Source organism: Panthera pardus, unplaced genomic scaffold, assembly GCF_024362965.1.
Source record: "Panthera pardus isolate Hobbes unplaced genomic scaffold, ASM2436296v1 HiC_scaffold_7, whole genome shotgun sequence".
In the NCBI taxonomy this organism is placed as follows: domain Eukaryota; kingdom Metazoa; phylum Chordata; class Mammalia; order Carnivora; family Felidae; genus Panthera; species Panthera pardus.
The window spans coordinates 48,790,021-48,809,631 of NW_026527002.1; the positions used below are offsets into that span (position 1 = coordinate 48,790,021).

At 35.8% G+C, this 19,611-nt stretch overlaps 1 protein-coding gene across 36 annotated transcripts in view; it reads left to right on the forward strand.

The window, feature by feature from the left end:
- RIMS2 (regulating synaptic membrane exocytosis 2) overlaps positions 1-19,611 on the forward strand; it is a 601,231-nt gene that overhangs the window by 111,339 nt on the left and 470,281 nt on the right. For all 36 annotated transcript variants that reach the window (XM_053896431.1, XM_053896433.1, XM_053896465.1 and 33 more), the window contains one exon: positions 5,631-5,841. In XM_053896431.1, the coding sequence (XP_053752406.1) occupies positions 5,631-5,841 (211 nt within the window). The remainder of the gene's footprint in view (positions 1-5,630; positions 5,842-19,611) is intronic.

Sequence of the window (19,611 nt, forward strand, 5' to 3'; positions counted from 1 at the left end):
AAAAAAAAATCATGTTGAGTTTTTGATTGAGATAACATTGAATCGAGAGATCAATTTGGAGAGAATTGATACCTTAACAGTATTGAGTTTTCTCATTGATGAATACAGCATATTTCTTCTATTACTTAGATCTCCTCTCATCCTTTTTAACAGTAGTTTTATAGTTTCCACCATAAAAAGCCCATGTGGATACACCTCGGTGGCTCAGTCGGTTGAAGGTCTGACTTTGCCTCAGGTCATGATCTCGCAGTTTGTGGGTTTGAACCCTGAAGCCGGCTTGCTGCTGACAGCGTAGAGCCCGCTTAGGATCCTCTGTGTCCCTTCACTGCCCCTCCCCTGCTCATGCTGTCTCTCTCAAAGATAAAATAAAACTTAACAACAACAACAACAACAACAACAACAACAAAAAAGCCTGGATATATTTTGTTCAATTTATACCTGAGCATTTTCTTTCTCTTCTCTTCTTTTTTGATGCCATTGCAGACTGCTTTTAAAATTTTTGATTTCCAATTAATGCAATGCTAGTATATAAAAATACAATTTTGGGGAGGGGGTTATACTTAGTTTATATCTTGTGACCTTGCTAAAGCGCATTTATTGTAGGAGATTTTTTGTAGTTTCTTTAGGACTTTATATATAGACAATTATGCCATCTGCAAACAGTTTTTTTTCCCCCCTTTCGAATCTTTATGCTTTTTATTTTTTTAATGCACGGGCTAAGATTTCCAGTTCAGTGTTGATTAGGGGTAGTGAGAGAGAACACCTTGCTTTATTCCTGACTTTAGAGGGAAAGCATTAAATCCTTCACAATATAGTATGATATTAACTATAGGCTTCTCTATAGATACCCTTATTGCATTAAGGAAGTTTTCCTAGTTTGCTGAGTCAAGTGTTTTCTCCATATATTTTGACAGAATCATATGTTTTTCCCCTTAGTCTGTTAATAGGGTGAATTATATAGCTTAAATTTAGAATGTAGAATCAACCTTGCATTCCCAGGATAAACCTGGTACACCTGTGTGTGATGTATTGTTCTTTAACATGGTTTGATAATGTTGTATTGAGGATTTTTCATCTTTCCATGAGGAATATTGGTCTATAATTTTCTGTTATATTTTTGGATGGTTTTGGTATCATAGTAATGCTGGCCTTAGGAAGTTAGAAAGGAAGTGTTTCCTTTTCTTTTTTTCAATGTTTATTTTTTTTTGAGAGAGAGACAGAGAGAGAGAGAGAGAGAGAGAGAGAGAGAGATGGAGCCTGAGCCAGGGAGGGGCAGAGAGGAAAGGAGACACAGATCTGAAACAGACTCCAGGCTCTGAGCTGTCAGCACAGACGCTGATGTGGGGCTCGAACTCATGAGCCGTGAGATCTTGACCTGAGCCGAAGTCGGATGCTTAACCGACTGAGTCACCCAGGTGTCCCACAGGGTTCCCTTATTTTCTATTTTCTTATTTTTGATTATGTAGAATTGGTGTTATTTCTTCCTTAAATATTTGGTGGAATTCACCATTAAAGCCAGTGAGAACTGCAGTTTTATTTTTAAAGGTTTTTAATACATATAGGACATCTCAGGCTATCGGTTTCTTGTCGAGTGAGGTGTGCTGGTTTCAGTCTTTCAAGGAAATAGTTTATTTCTCATGTGAGTTGTTGAATTTTATGGGCATAGAATTGTTTGTAGTTTTCTCTTGTAATCTTTTACATTAAAAAAAATTTTTTTTAACGTTTATTTATTTTTGAGACAGAGAGAGACAGAGCATGAACGGGGGAGGGTCAGAGAGAGAGAGGGAGACACAGAATCTGAAACAGGCTCCTGGCTCTGAGCTGTCAGCACAGAGCCCAACGCGGGGCTTGAACTCATGAACCGCAAGATCATGACCTGAGCCAAAGTTGGACGCTTAACCGACTGAGCCACCCAGGTGCCCCTGTAATCTTTTACATTTAATTTTGCTTAACAGTGGAGTCCGTAGTGATGTTCCCTCTATCATTCTTGCTCTAGTTAATTTTTATCTTCTCTTTCTCTTTTTTTTTTTTTTCTCTTGATCATTCTGGCTAGAGGTTTATTAATTTTATTGATTTTTTTTAAAGTTTATTTTTATTTATTTTGAAAGAGAGATAGAGAGCAGGCAGGGAAGTGGCAGAGAGAGAGGGAAAGAGAGAATCCCAAGCAGGCTCCATGCTATCAGTGCAGAGCCTGATGCAGGGCTCCAACTCACGAACTGTGAGATCATGACCTGAGCCGAATCCAATAGTGGAATGCTTAACTGACTGAGACACCCAGGAGCCTGTATTGATTTTTTTTTTAAGCAGCAGCATTTAGTTTCATTGATTTCTTTTATAATTTAAAAAAATTTCTTTTCTTATACTTTCTTTGGTTTAATTTTCTCTTCTTTTTTTAGGAAATTGATTTGAGACTTTTCCCCTTTTTAGTGTAAGCACCTATTTTTATGTGTTCTAGGTTTCTATGATCCTTTCAAGGAATATCATACTTCTGCCTCAAGAACTTACTTTAAATTGCTGTGGTTAATGTCTTCCGACAATAAATTCTTTCAACATTTCTTTGCCTGAAAAGTCTTTATTTTACCTTTATTTGTTGAAGCATAATTTCACTGCATATGGGATCTTGGGTTGACAGATTTTTTTTCTGTAGTACTTTATATAGATGTTACTACAAAGTGTTCTAACTTCTATGGTTTCTGAAAGATAATCTTTTGTAACTTTTATCACTGGCTCTCTACATATAATGTGTCATTTTCTCTGGCTGCTTTTATAGTTTTCTTTGGTTTTTAGCAGTTTGAGTATGTTGTGTCTAAGTGTGTGTGTATTTGGTGTTGTTCTACAAAGGGTTCTTTGAAGTTCATGTGTCTGTGATTTGGTGTCTTTCATTAATTTTGGAAAATTCTGGCCATTATCCCTTCAAATATTTCCTCTGTTCTGTTTTCTACCTTTTCTTCTGGGACTCCAATTTCATATGTTAGATCAGTTTAGCTCTTAGATGCTATGTGTTTTGTTTTGTTTTGTTTTGTTTTCATTTTGACTCTTTTTTGTTTGGATTTTTTTTTAATTTTTGTTTATTTATTTTGAGAGAGAGAGAGAGAGAGAGAGAGAGAGAGAGAGAGAGAATCCCAAGCAGGCTCCATGCTGTCAGTGCAGAGTCCAACGAAGGGCTCGAACTCACAAACCATGAGGTCATGACCTCCAGTCATGACCTGAAGTATCTGAGAGTCAGATACCTAGGCGACTGAGCCACCCAGGTGCCCCTGGATATTTTTTATTGGCTTATTTCAAGTTTACTGGTCTTTTCCTTGGTTCTTTCAAGTCTACTTATGAGCCTGTCAAAGAAATTATTCATCTATAATGCCATGTTTTCTATTTCCAGCATTTTCTTTCTTTTCTAAATGTTTTTCTTAATTTATTTTGAGACAGAGAGAGAGAGAGAGCGAGAGCATGGGAGAGGGGCAGAAAGAGAGGGAGAGGGAGAATCCCAAGCAGGTTCTGCACTGTCAGCACGCAGCCTGGCACAGGGCTTGATCCCACGAACCATGAGATCATGACCTGAGCTGAAGTCAAGAATCAGACACTTAACTGACTGAGCCACCCAGCCACTCCTATTTCCAGCATTTTCATATGACTCTTACCCGTTCCATCTTTCTGCTTCAGTACCCCATCTGGTCCTGCCTGTTGTCCACTTTTTTCTATGGATCTTTTACCTTAATAATTATAATCATTTTGAAGTCTTCTGGTAATTCCATCATTCTTGTCATCTCTGAATTTAATTATATTATTTTATCTCTTGACAATGGGTTGTTTATTCCTTACAATTTTTTCCTGAATCTCATGGTTTTGAATTGTATTTTTGCCTTAAAGTGGGCATGACTTTTCTGTCAGACTGTTAGTGTTGGGAATTAAATCATCATCAAGTCAGAGGTTCAGATAGGTTTGGACTTTGTTGTTGCCATCATTATTTTTAGCGCATTGCAGTCTTCAAATTGGGGGGAGTGGCGTGGAGGGGCGTCTCTCCTTATACTCTCACCTTTTCCGCGGCAGTAGATCATTGATGCTTATTTCTTGATTTTAGGTTTGTGGCAGGGGCAAGGGTGTTCTGTTCTGTTTTCCTATTCTTTGTTTTTGATGGGACCTCGCCACCTGGGTCTTATGGATGAGGCTTGCTCAGAGTTCTTAGGTCCTTATTCCCATGGAAGTAAATCCACTTGTATCTCTGATAGGTTTGGGACAGGAATTTCCATCCCTCCCCTAGCGATGAAAGGCCATTGATTTGAAAATAGGATGTTGGTTGAAGATGGTTTCCTGTCCCTCTTTCATGGGTGGAGGTTTTTTTCCTTAGCTGCAGGGGATCTCTACCTTTGTCCTGGGATTACAGAGTTTCCTTCTTCTCCCTGTGGCTCATAGCTTGGTTTTTTTTAGGAGAGAGAGTCTGGGGAATTATGCCTGTACCCCAGCAGCCACTAGGTACCTCTTTTGCACCTGAGCATGTATACCCCTAAAGGTTCTTTGTTCTCATGGCCTGCTCTCAATCTTCCTCCTAAGTACCCAGGAGAGGCCTGCAGAAAAGTGCTTGCGAGGGAGCGTGAGCTTTCCTTGAGTCTGGGCCCTTAGCTATTCCAAACTGTCAAGTGAGCCCACACTTAGCCTTTCACAATTCGTTAAAATTTTAACTGATTTCCTCTTACCTGCCTGTATGGTGGCCCCTCTTTCTCCTTCTCCTCTCCCCTGCCGAAGGTGGAGCAGTGTGCTTCATTTCTCTTTGGAGGGGCTTGCTGCTGTTTGCAGTTCAGATTATTTGTTTGCCTTATGTCCTCAACTCTCTGAAGGGCTCAGGAAAAGTTATGATTTTGTAGATTATTTAGCCTTTTGTTACTTTTAGGATGGGAGTGACATTATTTACAACTTTGTAAGTTCTAAGCCGAGTTCATTGTAGTTTTTAAACATCTTTTTTCATTTCTGACAATAATGGAAGTGAAAAGTTTTATCCCTGTTTATTTTCAATGAGTAAATGATACCTTTTTCTAGGTATCTTTTTCCTTATTTTGTTTTTAAGGTAAAAGTTGGCCTTTTATTTGCTAGACTCCTAATATTTCAGTGTTTTTATAGCCAACTAATGTCCAGACTGTTGAACAGATTTAAACAATTAGTGAGAGCACTCATCCAGTGTTTTCCCCTCTGTTTGGATTCTTCAGATCACTCTAATTGAGAGTTGTCTCAATGATTTGAAGTTCATAGGTTCTGCCTGTACTGTGTAAGTCAAATTAGCTCAGTCTATTTCTAAAGCTAAAATGTTGAAAAATACGATTTTAAATATTTTAGGGCATATGATTGAAAATATATTGCAAATGGCAGAATGAAATTTTGCAGTTATAACTCAAAGAGAGATCTCTATTAGCATGTATCAGTTGGCTCTTAAATTAACATGTATATCAGAGAGCAGAACTAGTTGCAACATTCTTGTGATTTGCCACGTAAGATGTTATTCTATAATCAGAAAATAAACTTTTTATTCTTTATTTTCATTTTATGAGTTTCTTGGATATAAGATTGTATATCGATTGCAGGAATTACTATTTTTTTGTGAGCCCATCAGGAAACCAAATGTTTCTTATTCGTTTTTCCTGCAGAAAACTTCATCAGCAGTTTGAAATGTACAAGGAGCAGGTGAAGAAGATGGGAGAAGAATCACAACAGCAGCAAGAACAGAAGGGTGACGCCCCAACCTGTGGTATCTGCCACAAAACTAAATTTGCTGATGGATGTGGCCATAACTGTTCATATTGCCAAACAAAGTTCTGTGCTCGTTGTGGAGGTCGAGTGTCATTACGTTCAAACAAGGTACAGAATGAAAACCACACGTAATTCTGTTATAGTTAAGCTTATAATATTGTTAAGCTAATTGTAAATACAATGAAACAGACAATTGAAATTAATATTCAGGTTAACCAATGAATAAAAAAAACTTCTAGTGTCTTCATTTTAGATGAAAGAAAATTTTAATCTTTCCTTTCAGTTAAAAAGATACTTGTCTCATTGTTTATGGCCTTTAGCTAATGGTTTTGTTTAGAATCACAGGATCTTAGACTTTCGAAGATGATGAAAATAATTTATAGATCAGTTGGTCTAACTCCTTTATTTTACAGGTGCAGAAAACTCAGATCCAGGGAGACCAAAGGTCATTCTTCATGTCACACAATTGATTAATGTTAGAGCAGTGACACTGCTTTTTCCATTTTTACACATAATTTTATAAACTTTGTAGACCTACTCTTCCTTTGACCCGTTTTCTCTCCTTTTGAAAGAGGCTCTTTTCAGCTTTGAGAGTCTGTCTTTTATAATTTTATAGCTTTTGAAGCTACATTACCCTTTATTTTTGTTTTGACATTAATGAAATAAACATTAGATTATGGAATTTAAAGAGGAAATAATAAGGAGATGTTTTAGACTCATCCTAGATTTTTTTAGTTTATCCATCCACTTTAGGGAATATCTAATGCTACCCAAAGAATGCTTTTTGAAATAAGCAAAAACAGTATTATAAAATGTTTTCCTTGGTAAGTTCTTTACAATTTACATTTGTATCCTTACTAGTATTTTATTACTCAGTTCTTAGGTAGTTTTAAAATAGGGAGCTAATGTTTGTACATACATTACTCACACATAGTTATGGGGATTTGTTCCCCTGTGTAATTTCATGTCTCCATTTTCTCATTGTTTCCTGTTTCTCATTGTTTTGTTTTGCCCAGAATTAATCATTTTCTGTTTTCTCCCCCCTAATGTTTCCTCCTGGTTTACCTGATTATTGTTCTTTACCTTGACTAGTTACATTGGCTACAAACTCCAGTACGGTTCTGAATCAAAGTAGTGACAGCACATATCCCTGTTTTGTTCTTGTTCTTAGGGAGGAAGCATTCAGTCCTTCATTATTAGGTATTATATTAGCTGCCAGCTTTTCATAGATGCCTATCTACTCCTAATTTGCTGAGAGGTGGTGTTTTTTTGGTTTTGTTTTTGGTTTATTTGTTTGTTTTCACATCAGGAATAGATGGTGGAAATTGCCAAATGTTGTTACTCCATCTATTGAGATTAATCATATTTCTTCTTTGCTTGTTAATGTGGGGAACTACATTGGTTGATTTTGAAATGCTAAACCAACTATATTCCTGGGACGAATCCCATTTGCTTATGATGGATTGTCCCTTTTATGTAATGATGGGTTTGATTTGATTATTAAAGTTTTGTTTACAATTTTTGCTTCTATGTTCACGAGTGTTAGTGTCTATAGTTTTCTTTTCTCGTAATATGTTTCTTTGATTTTGCTATCACAGTAATGCTGTCCTGATAAAATGCGTTGGGAAGTATTTCCTCTTCTTGAGTGTTTTCGAAAAGTTTCTGTAGGATTGATACTCTTATCCTTTAATATTTTGTAGATTTTACCAGTGAAGACATCTGGGCATGCTGTTTTATTATTTTTTTTGGGGGGGAGGGTTAAGTACAGTGTCAATTTCTTTGGTAGATATAGGTTTATTCAAGTTATTTACTTATTTTTTTTTTTGAACGAGCTTTGGTGTTTTTCAAAGAATTTCTCCAGATCCTTATAAACTGTCAAATTTATTGACATAAATCTGTTCACAGTATTCTATTATTATTCTTTAATATTTGTAGAATATGTAGTGATGCTACGTCTTTAATTTCTGCTCCTGGTAATTTATATTTTCTCTCTTTTTTCCTGCTTAGTTTGGCTAGAAACTTATCAATTTTAATGATCGTCTCAAAGAACTAGTTTTTTGTTTCATTAGTTGCCTCTATTGGTGATTTCATCTTTGGTCTTTATTATTTCTGCTGACTTTGGGTTTAATTTTCTCTTTTTCTGGTTTCTTAGGTGGCAGCTGAGGTCTTTGCTTTGAGATGTCTCTTCTTTTCTAATATAGGCATTATGTGCTGTCAGTTTCCCCCAAGTACTACTTTGTTGACATCCCCAAAATTCTGATATGTTGTCTTTTCATTTTCATTCTGTTAAAAATACTTTCAAGTTTTCCCTTTCTTTTTAGAGCCATGAATAATTCAGAAGTATGTTATTTATTTTCCAAATACTAGGGAGTTTCCAGAGATCTGTATGAGTTTCTTTATCCCTGGTAACATTCTTTGCTCTGAAGTATGGTAATTACTTTTAATTTAATTCTGTTGTAGTCCTAGACATACTTTGAGTGCCTTGAATTCTTTGAAATGTATTGATACTATTTTATGGCCAGAATATGGTTTATTTTGGTAAATGTATGTACTTTTATTTTTTGATGGAGTGTTTTTAAATGTCCTTTAAGTCAAGTTGGTTAATAGAGTTGTTAAAGTTTAGTATATCCTTTTTGATCTTTTGCTTATTTATTTGATAAATTATTAAGGAAGGATATTGAAATATACAACTATACTTGGATTAATCTGTTTCCTTTTGTAGTTCCTTTTTTTTATTATGAAATTTATTGTCAAATTGGTTTCCATTCCTTTTGTAGTTCTATGTATTTTTGTTTTTGTTTTATGTATTTTATTAGTTTCTGTTTTCAAATGCATAAACATTTAGGATTATTATGTCCTATTAACTAATTGTCCCCTTTGTAATCATGAAATGACTTTCTTTATCCCTGGTAACATTCTTTGCTCTGAAGTCCACTTTGTCTAATTTTAATAGAGCTTTCTATTAGGTAGTATTCACATGGTTTATGTTTTTCTCTTCCTTTAGAATAATTTGTTTAAAGTATTTAAAGTATTCTTTATAGAATATATTTTATAGTATATATTCTTTATATATATTTAAAGTATTCTTCTTATAGGCATATAATTGGGCCTTGCTTTCTTAGCCAACATGACCATCTCTGCCTTTTAATTGGGGTGTTTAGATAATTTATATTTAATGTAATTTTTGGTATGGTTTGTTTGAATATATCATTTTGCTTTTTTTCTGCTTGTACCATCTGACTTTTGTTTGTTTTTGTTTTTTGGTTTTCTTTGAATTAGTCAAGCACTTTTTAGGATTCAGGTTATGTCCTTCATTGGCTCGTTAATTTTGTTGACTCTGTTTTATAGCTTTGTTGGTTCTTTGTTTTGTCATTTTATTACTCAGTTCAGGATTTGAAGCATACATCTTTAAATTTTCATTGTCAGTCTTAACTGATATTATATCATTTTGTGTATAGTATAGTACAAGAACCTTCCAATAGTGTATTACCATTTCTACTCTTCTGGACTTTATGTTATGGTGTCATATATTTTACTTATTTTATACACCCCACAATACTATTATTCTTTTTTATTTAAAAAGTTTATCTTTTAAGGAGTTTTAAATAATAAAAAGAAATATTGTATATTTTCTGTTGTCATCATTTCTGGTACTATTCATTTCTTTTTATAGATCTGTATTTCTATATGCTATCATCTGTTATCTGTCTGAAATATTTCCTTCAATATTTCTTGTAGTGTGTGTCTGCTGATGTTGAATACTTTCAACTTTTTATGCTGAGAATTTTGCTTTTTATTTTTATTTATTTATTTATTTTTATTGAGGGGGAGAGAGAGCACGCAAACAGGGTAGGGGCAGAGGAAGAGGGAGGGAGAGAATCTCAAGCAGACTTCATGCTCAGCAAGGAGCCCACCATGGGGCTTGATCTCACCACCATGAGATCATGACCTGAGCTGAAATCAAGAGTTGGGGGCGCTTAACTGACTGAGCCACTCAGGCGCTCTTGCTTTTTTTTTTTTTTTAAGATTTTTTCTAGGTATAGAATTCTGGGTTGACAGTTATTTTCTTTCAGTATTTTAAAGATGTTCCACTATTTCAAATAGAAGTGTGATACTATTCTCATTTTTGTTTTTCTGCCTGTAATATGTCCTTTTTGTCTGATTGTTTTTAAGATAATTCTTTTTATCACTGCTTATGTGCAACTTAATTATAATGTTTGTGTATTTTTATTCATGTTTCTTGTGTTTGGAGCTTTTTTGAGCTTTTTGGATCTCTGAGTTTATAGTTTTCATAGGGTTTTGGAAAATTTTGGCCATTATTTCTTCAAATATTTTTTTGGACTTTTCTTTCTTTTCTTTCAGTAACTCTCATTACCTATACATTAGGCTGCATGACATTGTTCCACAGCTCACTTAAGTTTTTTTCATCAACCCCATTTTTAGCTTTATCTTTGCTTTTCATTTTATGTGTGTTTTATTGGTGTGTTTTTGAGTTTACACTTTTTTTTTTTTTTTTTTTTTTTTTTGGGAATGTCATAGCTGCTGTTAATACCATTCAATATATTTTTTCATCTTGGACATTGTCTTTATGTCCAGTATTTCAGTTTTGGGCTTTTAAAAATTATCTTCTATTAAAAACAATCTTGTATGATCTATTTAAGTTTTGAACATGTAGAATACATGCTCTGTAATAATTGTTTTGATGTTCTCTTCTGTTAATTTGAACATCTCTGTCAGTTTTTGGGTGGTTTTGATTGATCATTCTCATTATGCTATGCATTTTCCTGATTTTTTATATGCCTGTATCTCATGTTGGGTGCCAAGCACTGTAAATTTTACTTGTTGGGTCGGGATATTTTTGCATTTTCATAACTCTTCTTGAGCTTGGTTCACAGATGCAATTAAGTTACATGGAAACAAGTTAATACTGCATCTTGCTTTTATAAGTATTAGGTTGATCTGGAAAAGTGCTCGGTTTAGTACTAATTATTTTCTTCTACTGAGTCAAGGCTTTCCTGAGTACTTTAGCTAATTTTGTATATGCTTATTACATATGAATTAAGAGATTTTCCAATCTTGTTGGTGGACACATCCACTGTTCGCTCTAACTCTTCGGGTGATTTTTTCCCCCTTCCCTGGGTATCTTCTCACATTCATGCTTACTCATCATTACTAAGCTGAATACTTGAAGGGATTGTCTCCAGTTATCTGGGGTTCTCTCTCTGTGCATCTTTTTCTTCTCTGGTAAGTTGGCCACTGAAATGCAGCCATGTTGGTCTCTTCAGATTGTCGGTTTATTCTCTTCTGCTGAGGATGTTTGCCAAGCTGAACTTGAGCTCCTCTGTACTGCTCTGCTGTCTGGAAAGTCTCTCAACACACTAAAACTGGGGCAATTGTAGAGCTTATTTTGTTTGTTTCCCATGTTTTAGCTATCTCTGGACTTCTTTGCCTGATGTCCAGTATCTTGAAAACCATTCTTTTATATATTTTTCTTGTGTTGTATTTTGTTTGCCAGGCAGGTGGAGAAATCTAGTTCTTATTACCCCATTTAGGCCACAAGTAGAAGTCTGTAATGACATCTGACTATAGTTTGCTTGAAATTATATATTCTGGTTTCTAACGTATGGTCACTTTATGCTGAACAAAGTTTTAGTCAATAAATTAAGTAAAATTAAGTAAAATAAATTGAGTGAAAATTGGAATGCCCCTTGGAAGTCTGTTTTATTGTAGAACTATGAAACTCTGCATGTTGTAGGGGTGCCTGCGTGGCTCAGTTGGTTTTAACAAGCAGCCAACTTTGGCCCAGGTCATGAGCTTGCAGTTCGTGGGTTCAAGCCCCGTTTTGGGCTCTGTGGTGACAACTCAGAGCCTGGAGCCTGCTTTGGATTCTGTGTCTCCCTCTCTCTCTGCCCTTCCCCTGCTCACACTCTGTCTCTCTGTCTCTCTGTCTCTCTCTCTCTAAAAAGTAAATAAACATTAAAAAAAATTTTTTTTAAATCTCTGCATGTTGTGGATTAGCTTGGTGGATGGTTTATGGGAGAGGGAAGGAACCCAAGGCAGTATTCCCTACTTTTCTCATATTTTTTTCTTGTATCTGAGGGATGTGTTAGGAGAATGAAACGTAAGTAAAAATAATCTAGATTTTAGCTCAAGAAGGATAGCTTTGGGTTTCTTTTATTGGTTTTCTGCATTTTCATTCATAATCTACTTGAGGAAGCATTCCTTTGTATGATATGTATAAAGGTTGTCTATATTCTAAATGAAAAAAGTACTGAGTTCAGTTTTTCTCTTTTCACATTGGATCATCCTATGTATGCTCTGTTGCCTTATGTAATAGAAGGAGGCTTTTGCTCTCAATAGGTGCTAAATACACTTTTTGATTTATCATAGCCCCAAAGGATTAAGCTCAGCGAAATTTGCTCAGACTATTTTTATGGAGTAGAATAATGAGAATACAAATATTTCATAGCTTAAAATTTAATTATAAAGCTATTTTAAAATTATTTTAGTAATCTCCTATGAGAACAAGATAAAATAACCTTTTGTTTTAATTTTGAGGCTCTTTCATGTGGAGCCATCCTTAACAATTAATTAACTCTTTTGAGATACATTTATGATTCAGCGAGAATAAACTCAGTGCAGGACATATGGAAATACCAATACAATAAGATTTATGAAATATTGATTTCATTTATTTCCTTTTAAGATGATCCCCCTTAGTAAATTAAAGCTATATATTTAGTTCAGATTGAAAAATAATGACTTTATAAGGAAGAAATTATTTTGTAATCATAGAATGGTGATTCTAATAAGACGGACAATAAAGGTTATATATAATGAGGATTATTTTAAGCTTCAAAGCATAGCAACATTTTTTTTTTCTTTCTTTTGCCTTTTGGCGGGAAAAATAGATTACCATGTGCTTAAAAGATAATCTAATTTTGAAAAAGTAAAGAATATACATTTTTCAAGATTGTATTAATTTACAAGTGTAATAGATGTGATTTTTTTCACTAGAAATTATATCAGTTTTGAAGCAGAATGAATTATAACTTTAGAATGGTTATAAAAGAAAGTAATCCTGAAGCAAGTCCCTTAAAATATATTGATATACATGCGTTCAAGATATCACATGCTAAGAGTGAAATAATATAGACATTTCTACTGCATAACCAAGTCATTAAGTATCACTTACATGCAAAAAAATTTTAATGATTAATTTTTAAATTGTTCACTGAGAGATAAATGGTGATTAGAGTATTTTTGCAATCCTTCAGGTAGTTTTTTATTTTTTAGAAATTTCAAGTCGTGGGGTGCCTGGCTGGCTCAGTCAGAAGAACATGTGATTCTTGATCTTGGGGTCATGAATTCGAGCCCCACACTGGGTATAGAGATTACTTCAAATAAATCAAATTAAAAAAAATTAAGTCACTGTGATTACCTGCAAGTCTTTGAGTAATGTACTAGTATAATATACAATCAGTTCCCATACACCCAAGGCAAGTGTATGATATATGAGTTTTCTTTTAGACTTCATAGAATTTCTACCTACCAGTATATCAAGAAAAAATTGACATTCTCCCAGAAGAGGATGGCATAAGTTGAGATAATAAAAGAACCAAGTTTTGTTTCTGCCCCAGTGTTGTGTGACTGTGTGACATGTCTTCACTTCATGTCTTAGTGCTTCTGTTTTAAAATCTGTAAAATGAGGGGCGCCTGGGTGGCTCAGTCGGTTAAGCGTCTGACTTCGGCTCAGGTCATGATCTTGCGGTCGGTGAGTTCAAGCCCCGCGTCGGGCTCTGTGCTGACAGCTTAGAGCCTGGAGCCTGTTTCAGATTCTGTGTCTTCCTTTCTCTCTGACCCTCCCCCGTTCGTGCTCTGTCTCTCTCTGTCTCAAAAATAAACATTAAAAAAATTAAAAAAATAAAATAAAATAAATCTGTAAAATGAAATCATCTGTGATTTCTAAGATCTTTTCTGGGTTTGACATTTTATGATTTTAAAATTAATACTAGGTAACTCATGTAATGCTTGAAGTACTTAAAAGTACATTCATTTAGCCAAATATACTTACTACTTAAATAATTTTAAAAAGGGAATTGAGAAGCTTTCATTAGTTGTTATACGTTGCTATATCTAGTACACTTTGGTTTCTCTCCCCATCCCACATTTGTATGACATGGGAGTGTTGAGGGCACCACTTAAATTTTAGTAACTGTGTTCATAAGCATTTGAGAAATAGGTAAAACTTATTAGAATAATACAATTCGTAGGACCACCCTTAAGCAAGCTGCCGTATTCGGTAGATCCTGAACTTCAAGCCTCTGAGCTCATTAACCTAGAATATGTGTGAATATTGTTAAAAAATGGTTGTAGAATTTAAGAAAAAGAATTATTTCCCCTCATTGATGTCAACCTCCCTTAATGGTACAGGATAAAATAGGGGCTGCGAGAAAAAAATCTAACTTGCAGAATCTTGGGATATTTACACTTCCTCATACATATGAGCATCTGTGGAAGGAGGCAAAACAATGTTGCAAATTGAACATAAATGAAAACATTTTCACCAAAGTTTACACGAACTCACTCCCTCTTCATATGGCATCTTTATATAGTTTTCATCTGGCTCAGCCCCCATTTCTGTCACCTGTATAGCATGATTCAGTGTGGGTAATATTACCGAGAAGAGCAAGGAAGCTTACAAATACTATTGTAGTTATCTGTTTGGGATTGTTTCTCTTCAGGAGCCTCTGGATGATTCCATAGGCATTTTATACTCTTGAGGTATGTGGCAGTGGGCTTGAAAGTGAGGTCGTGTACCCCTGCTGTGGAAGGAAGGAAGGCTTTCTGGAGAGTAGATGAATGTGAATTACTTAAAGGGCAAAAATTTCCATATGTATTCTTTCTTTTTTTTTTTTCTTAAAATTGATCCACTGGAGAACATTTCTGTTTTTTGAAATTTTCTTTCCGACTCCCTTTTACAATTGATTGCCCTTACACTCTTCAAAGAAAAGCATGCTTCTTAACCCAGTCTAATGTGGATAAATGTATTGCCTCAGGATGTGAAAATTTCTGGGGTGCCAAACAAAGTGACAATTCTAGAATGTACTGTCCATGAGGGTAAAGCAGTGAGAGGTTTTGTAAGAAATATAGAAAGGGGCGGCACCATGTTTCATTCAGGCAGCAGACTTCTGGCAAGACTCTGGTACCTCATTTCTCTTTTATAATTTTGATGTGAGATGATTGTCATGGTGACCCGTAGTGGCACATTTATTTGAATTTAAAAATGAAGTCAGACTCTGAGAGAAAGTCAGGTTCGTCTGATAGTTTCTCAACATGGCCTGGTTTTGCCAAATAGGTTATATGGCAGACATTTCCCCTATATTGAATGAGGTAAATCCGCAGCCCCAAGATTTGATAAAAATATTATTGAAGTGTACCTACAATACACAGCATATCTGGAAATGTATCCTTTCCAGCTATTTAAACTTCAGATTTAAATGTTATCTTAAAAATGTGTGAGGAGTACATGGTTTCAGAAATTTATTTTAGAAAAAAGAAAAAAATGTATGCAGACTACTGATACATAGCAGGTGCAGTGTATGCTTGGTTAATGGCATATGTGCGTTTGAAAGCTTTGCTCTTTATTTGCTGTCTACTTGCTCCTGACCACTTGGTGGGAAGAATCCTGCTCAGTACCTAGTATCCTCATCAATAGATGAAGTTAGCTCCTTATCCGTAGATAAGATGAGCACTAGGTTAAGATTTTACTTAGCTTGTTTGGGGAAAAATAATAATAGCATTTGCCATGAATTCTAATCATAATAGTAGACTTTATGTTAGTTTACTAGATAAGGGAATTTAGGATGTCACCGAAACTGCCACATAGTTAAATAGATACTAGGTAGGGGAGTGCAAAGGACATGTAATGCAGACAATATGTGAGAGGAGGGTTAGATATAGTTATGAATTCCTCTACCCTTTTTAAATGAAATACTCAATAAATCTCACCCAATTCTTTTTCAAACATCCCCCCCAAAATGTTTGACTTCAAACATAGGCACAGAAATAAACGAACTCGTGTCTGAAACAAAAGTGTTGTTTTTTTAAGTTAAAAATAATTCTGATCCATAAAAAGAAAGGCCATAAGGGGACACAAAGAAACTTTTGGAGGTGACAGATATGTCTGTTACCTGGATTGTGGTGATGGTTTCATGGATGTATGCATATGTTTAAAGTCATCAAATTGTATACACTAATATATGTAGTTTTCTAGGTATCTAAATAAATAAATTGATGGCCCATTTGAAAAAAAAAGAGGACATAAGATTCTTCTTTTGAAGTCTTGTCTTTTTAACTTCCTTTCAATAAATATATTAGAATACCACTAAGTCTCACTTAGGTCAAAACAGAGTATGTATTTTTCTATCACCGAAACAACCCCAGATCTATTCCTTCTATAAATTTCAGCTTTTTTGAATGATGCCACTATCTGTTGTTCTGTCACCTAGACCAGAAAACCAGGTATACTCTCAGGTTTGTGTCCATTGCTGTTCTTCCCCCCACAAATATTTGGATTTGATTATTTCCTCTCTTATCTACAAGAGCCAATAACTGCTGTCCTTTTTAGGCTTTCGCCTTCTTCACCTGGACTAATGTTAGTCTCCTAAATGGTCTCTCTCCTCCAGTCCAGATTCCTCGCACACATCCCTCCCACGTCCCTACTGTGATATTTGTAAAATGCTGATCTGATTGTTTTACCTCCTGCTTAATAACTAGTTAATGATGACTCATTGTTTGAATGGAGTTTCTAATGGCATAAAGCGCCCTCTCTCTATGATTCGTACCCTGCCTAACTCGAGACACATGCTTCACTCCATCCTGTATGCCCCAGCCAGACCACACTACTTACATTTCTCTTAAATTATTACTGTTGTTTATCTCTTATGGTTTTGCTTACCCTGCCACTTTAATCTGAAACACAGCTCTGTTTTCCCCTGGACCCTGCTCCTACCCATAAATAACCCCTCCCCACCTGATGAACACATCTTCCTTTTTTTTCTTTTTCTGGATTTAAGCATCATCTCCCCATGGTGCTTTCTTTGGGCAACTCATGCGAGTTAATCACTCACTCTTTTGTGCCTCAGTGGATTCCAACGACTGCTAATCTACTACTTTTAACATTTTATGGTTAATTGACTGTATTTCTCTACGTCCTCCTGTTTACTGTAGGTTTCCATGCACTTGGCATGTAATAGGTCAGTATAAATACTTGTTGAGTGAATGAATGGAAGAAAGAAATCTGGTGTACTCATCATGGGCATGTTATTTTGAGAGAGGTATTGTCTTTTTCTCTTTTTAATTATTTATTTATTTTTTAGAATTTACATCCAAGTTAGTTAGCATATAGTGCAATAATGATTTCAGGAGTAGAATCCGGTGATTCATCCCCTACATATAACACCCAGTGTTCATCCCAGAGAGTGTCCTCCTTAATGCCTCTTACCCACTTAGCCCATCCACCCACCCACAGCCCCTCTAGCAACCCTCAGTTTATTCTAGATATTTAAGAGTCTCTTATGTTTTGTCCCCCTCCCTGTTTTTATATTATTTTTGCTTCCCTTCCCTTATGTTCATCTGTCTTGTATCTTAAATTCCACATATGGGTGAAGTTATATATTTGTCTTTCTCTGACTAATTTTGCTCAGCATAATACCCTCTAGTTCCACCCACGTTGTTACAAATGGCAAGATTCCATTCTTTTTGATTGCCGAGTAATTCTCCATTGTGTGTGTATAATACACACACACACACACACACATATATGTTTCAGATTAAAGTGGCAGGGGAAGCAAAAACATAAGAGATTAACGGCAGTAATAATTTAAGAGAAATGTAAGTAGTGTGGTCTGGCTGGGGCATACAGAATGGAGTGAAGCATGTGTCTCGAGTTAGGCAGGGTACGAATCATAGGGAGAGGGCGCTTTATGCCATTAGAAACTCCATTCAAGTTTCATTCTTCTTTATCCATTCATCCGTTGATGGACATTTAGGCTCTTTCCATACTTTGCCTATTGTCGGTAGTGCTGCTGTAAACATTGGGGTGCATGTGCCCCTTCGAAACAGCACACCTGTATCCTTTGGATAAATGCCTAGTAGTGCAATTGCTGGGTCATAGGGTAGTTCTATTTGTAATTTTTTGAGGGACCTCCATACATTTTCCAGAGTGGCTGCACCAGTCTGCATTCTCACCAGCAGTGCAAAATGGTTCCTCTTTGTCTGCATCCTCGACAACAGCTGTCATTGCCCAAGTTGTTAATTTTAGCCACTCTGACTGGTGTGAGGTGGTATCTCGTTGTGGTTTTGATTTGTATTTCTCTGACAATGAGTGATGTTGAGCATCTTTTCATGTGTCTGTCGGCCACCTGGATGTCTTCTTTGGAAAAGTGTTCAGAGATAGGCATTGTCTTTTGATCCGGCTCCTTGCTGCAGCTCAGCACTGTGATAATGTGTTTTGAAGATGGCAGTCTAAACCTGTGAATGAATAAATAAAAAGGTAAGCTGTATAGGCAGTATGTAATTGTTGCAACTCTTAGAAGAAGGGAGTAGGCTTGACAGAGAAGATGGAGTCATATTGTAGTGGTGCGAGAGGTGGTTTAAGATTGGTTATATAAGGTAGGCCAGAAGAGAGAGACAAGTGATGCTAGTTTAACTATGTAGAGTATACAGCATTGATATAGAGGGGAATCTACCTTTTTGGCAATGGAAGAAAGCAGAAGGGGAAAGACTAAATATTTAAGAGAAGGAGTCTAAGGGGAGCTGACATTAGTTTACTAGGTGACTGGGGAACTAATAATACAAAGTTGTACAAATATACAAAGAACAGTCATTGGCAGATGCAGTTGCCATATTTAGTCACAAATAGTGCTATGACTATCGGGAGCACGTATCAGACAGGAAAGAGAACAACAAAAACAATGATATAAGTGAGAATGAGAAGGTAGATTAACACTTACATTGATCTTCAGGAGAGGCAATGTGGTTGGTTATTAGCAGAAGCGATAAGACAGTTAAGGATGGTCATAGGGAGAGTTGATCATAAGGAAAAATGGTCAGTATAAAATTATTTTAGGGGTGCCTGGCTGGCTCAGTTGGTTAAACTTCTGACTCTTCATTTAAGCTCATGATCTCCCGGTTCGTAAGTTTGGGTTTGTGAGTTCGAGCCCCATGTGTCTGCATTGACAGTGCAGAGCCCGCTTGGGATTCTCTCTCTTTCCCTTTCTCTCTACCCCTCCCCCGCTCACGTGTATACATGCATGCTCTCTCTCTCCCTCAAAATAAATAAATAAACTTAAAATTTGTTTTAGAAAATAAAACACATTTTTAATAGCTTTTTAAAATAATTTTTAAATATATATGTATTTGTACTCTTAAACTTTTAATAAATGCTTTTGGATGTACTCCAACTCTAGTAATTATGACCTAAAATAATGTAGTTAGCAATGAAATTACAGGAAAGATACGTAAAGCCAACCGAGGACGCTGGCATTAGAGTGGCAGCGTGGTGTCGTGGCTTCAGCACAAGTTCTGACGTGAGAAGTTTGAATCCCAGCTTTGTCAGTTACTAGCTCTGTGACCTGGTACAAGATGCTTAATCTCTGCCTCCATCTCTCCATTTGTAAATAGAAATAACAAGAGTGCTTATCTCACTAGGCGACTGTGAGGATAAAACGAGTCAATATTTGTGAAGCACTTATTTCGTGTTTTTTTATTCAATGAGATCATCAGATTTGTGTGCTGGGTTAGTGTATCCCTTATGGTGGACCTAGACCTCTACTTCTTCCTCTTCCTCAGTCCGGTGTTAAGAGGCTTACTTCT